At 41.6% G+C, this 3761-nt stretch overlaps 1 protein-coding gene across 5 annotated transcripts in view; it reads left to right on the top strand.

Annotated features, from left to right (window-relative positions):
* npnta (nephronectin a) overlaps positions 1 to 3761 on the top strand; it is a 44124-nt gene that overhangs the window by 23901 nt on the left and 16462 nt on the right. For 3 of the 5 annotated variants that reach the window (XM_025058729.1, XM_025058727.1, XM_017035594.2), the window contains one exon: positions 1785 to 1877. The exons of the other annotated variants lie outside the window; for them this stretch is intronic. In XM_025058729.1, the coding sequence (XP_024914497.1) occupies positions 1785 to 1877 (93 nt within the window). The remainder of the gene's footprint in view (positions 1 to 1784; positions 1878 to 3761) is intronic. 5 annotated transcript variants of the gene reach the window in all.

Here is a 3761-nt window from a genome sequence, read left to right as displayed (position 1 = left end):
GAACATGAAAATAAAAAGAAATGAAAAGACTCCATCAGGAGAGATTTATGTTTCAACGACAATATGTCACTTTTTCTTTTTTTAGTGCAGGCCATTTTCTATCACATTACAGAGTGTGATATCATTTTAATGGCTCTGATTGTTTTTCATAATCACAGCAACAGACCTCACCTGTCGACAATAATAAGCTGTGGTTAAAGAACTGCTTTTATTAGTGGAGAAAAAAAAACATCTGGTTCTTGAAGTGAATTTTTACCTGCCAGATGACAGACTGACGCTCCCTCACTGCACAAATAAACTCACAGTGATAATCGAGTTGAGAATGTGGCGACCCACTCCTCCTGCTGCTCCAATCATTTTAATAAGATGATTATTCTGTGCAGGTGGATATAATTAGGCCTAGTTGACCTGCTGTTTAGGACATTATTAAAATCTTCTGCTGGAGGAGAAAATGTCAGAGACGGCAGCAGCAGTAGATCTGCTACGTGCTGCTTCACTCCTCTCCTCTGTTGTTTGTCAGACAACAACAAAATTAACACACACTTCGGAGGTGTGGGAGTCGTGCCCCGTAGGTTTTCTTCTTCTAGATGTACAGTTTTAGTTTATTTCAGACCTTATCCGTCGCAGCAGTGTCTTCCTGCTCTCATGTCTGATTTTTTTTTTGTCTTGTTGCAGGTAATTAGGTTAGAATTAGAACCAGAGCTGTTTGGATCCCCGGCTGTTAACGCTCCAACAGCTGCAAGAGCTTCAAGTCCAACATACGTGTCGTTGTATTGTGTATTTTTCCTTTTAATTTTCACCCAATTACTTCAAATCGTGCAGTTTTTGTCCTTTAGAGTGAGGAGATGGTCGACTCCGTTTACGTTACCAGATACAGAGTGTAAAAAAAAAAAGAATTTCTTATTATAATGATGTAAGAAAAATATTTTAAAATTGGTTAGGGCGTAATTTAGAACAGACACCAGAGGTTGTCAAACCGTGGTTCTCTTGACTTCCATATTGGTCAAAGACGTTGGGCTACAGTTGTGACATGTGCCTGTAGTTTATATATTTTATGTAGTGGAATTTCTTTTATATACATTTTTGGGGTCACATTTAGACAAACATATTCATGGAAAGTATATTTTATATGCTCTTAACTAGAAAAAAAAGTATTTTTTATAAACATCTCAAAATGAATAACTTCTACCTAAACTTACAGCTACATTTTTACAGGGCAAAAAATGTTTCAGTTTCTGGCTGAACCCTCAGATGTAGCTGTGTCATCCATTTACCACCTCACAAAGGTTTCTGGGAATTGACGGATGCACAGAAGTGTAAACGGCATCTCAGGGATGGGGGAGAAATGGGGGTGTGTGTGTGTTTTATTTTTTATTTGTGAGGTTTTTGAGCTGCACAGTATCCACTGTCTAACTTTGAGACAAAAAATTGAGAGAGGGTCTTTGAAACTTGTGAGATACAGTAATTCAGTGAGATCCTTTTTTCATCCCCACGACAAGACAGGACTGTAGAATAGAAGCGAGGGCAGAGAGAGGAGGGCCTCAGCATCAGCATCACTTTTCAGTTTCAGGCATGTGCCCTCAATTTTCTCCCTGATGCTCACCTCATGTCCACTTCCCTCAAGTTTGATCCCACTGATGAAAAGGTTTAGTAGTACCTAAAGAGACTGGCCGTCTCTTCACCTTCTCACTCATTTCATTTGTCTCTTTCTCACCATATTATTCAAAATGAAGCCCGACTTCCAGTGTACTCCGGTCTTCTAACCCATTTTCTTTTGCCTAAAGATGAAACGCTGGACTATTTAAGCCCAGTGTGGGACAGTCTCCTCCCTCTCTTTCCTCCAGTGGACCATCAGCCAGCAGGAGTAGTGATGGAGGGTGAGAATTGTTGATCCGCTTCTTCCAGCATCTTCTCCGTGCACTTTTTTCACTGTGCAGATGGAAGAGTAAATACCACCATTATTTGCTTTCTTACCTCTTTCTGTCTTCTGCTGGAAGAAGAAGTGCTGGCCATGAACTGCTTTTTAAGTAGGAAATGTCAGCATGAGAGTCGAGCATGCCACAGTCGTACCAGTGCACAAAAAAACCCTTCTTTAGTCCAAGCCAGCGATCACTCTCCTGCCTCCTTTATGCACAGGAAAACAGGAGCTCCTCCTTCCTCTTTTCACCCTCTGTTGACATGGACACAGTACTCATGGCTCCACCGCTGACACTACAACAAGGCCTCGACTTTTACAAAGGTTATGTTGTTTTGTTTTTTTATTTGTTTCAGTGAAAGAGCCCTCTGCTAAACGCCCCGTCTGTGAAAGCGGCGTGACATAAATGCAGTGTGGCAAACCACGGTGGAGCTGACCCACTAAATCGCTGCAGTGAGACGCTGCATGTGTCTGAGCTGTTCATTTCACTGTAGAGTCAGCAGCCAGAGATGCTCTTCACCTCTGCCCCCCCACAGACACCCCACAGTCCTGGGGGCCGTGTCCACCTGTCAGCTGGTGCTCGTGTCCGTCTCCTGTCCATCGCCTCTCAGTCTTCCTCTCCTGTCCTCTCAGTTCTTTCTTTCTGTTCTCTTTTGTTTTTCTTCTCTACAACAAGCAGATGCACAGGCTGCTTTCTTTTTTTCTTTTTTTTTTTTCTTTTATGCTTGGCATGTGCTGAAGCTCATGGAGCTGAATGTGACCATTACACACACATACGTACCTTGTGGAGACGGTTTTTTCTCTGCCACAGACTGGGTTGCTATGGTTTTCAGTGTCAAGAAAAGACAATAACAAAGGTAACAGAACAAATTAAAACAAAAAAGAATGTGTGCTGTTCTGGAACAGCTACTTGAGGGACTGTTTTGAAGTTTGTGATTTAGTTTAGGTTTAGTTAGGTCAGCCATACTGAGACTACACACAGATACATGGGCTATTCTGACAAATAATTGGTGCCCACATTCTAAAGTATAAGAATATTTTTATGTAACTATCAAAACTAAATGTCTTTGCATCCTTGTTGTCTTTCTACTGCCGTAGAAGATAAAGTACTTTATAATAATTGCAACACCTCATATAAACCACAGCTCACTCTGAATCCCCCATCTAGTTATGCAGAAGAATGTATAGCTGTAGAACATGGCTTTAAGCCTGTTGGCACTTTGTACGATTTAACATACTGCCGGTCTGTTCCGATCAAACTGCAGCTGAATACACACTCTCTCTGCCTACATGACTGCAGTAAAGGCGGGGAGACACCATTAATAGACGGTGAGGTTCGGTGAAAATGCAGACCAGGCATCTGCTCTGTCATTCATCCATATCAATCTATGGTATCTGTCAGATATGGGAGGCATGTGGTATTCCAGAAATTCGCCCCTCACATGTCCGTGGTGCTAAAGATGGAACCATTTAAAATTACAGACGGCTAAATATACGGACGCGACCCTACATGTGTCGTACAGTGAGAGGTGGTCCATGTGTATTTGTTTTCTACAGTATCCCAGAAACAGCAGGTGGTATTTATACAGCATGGAACATCTTTAGTCCCTCTGTTGAGGTTTAGTTCTCAGGGTTTGAATGTGTGATTTTAATCAGGTCACACATCGTCTTCATCGTCTGTTTCTTAAATCTGGAAATGTGGATATGGATGTCAATAATAAAAGTGTAATCTTTTCTCTGTCAGTTTAACCTGTCATTCAAAAACATCTTAATTCATGTGTTTTTCTCCATGTGTCTGCTGCTCTGATCAGTTAAGGCGTGTTATTAGGTCGCTCATGTGGAGCCA

Source organism: Cynoglossus semilaevis, chromosome 9 (genome assembly GCF_000523025.1).
Source record: "Cynoglossus semilaevis isolate Cse_v1.0 chromosome 9, Cse_v1.0, whole genome shotgun sequence".
In the NCBI taxonomy this organism is placed as follows: domain Eukaryota; kingdom Metazoa; phylum Chordata; class Actinopteri; order Pleuronectiformes; family Cynoglossidae; genus Cynoglossus; species Cynoglossus semilaevis.
Note: the sequence above shows the minus strand (reverse complement) of the source record. Positions and strands in the feature narration are given on the sequence as shown.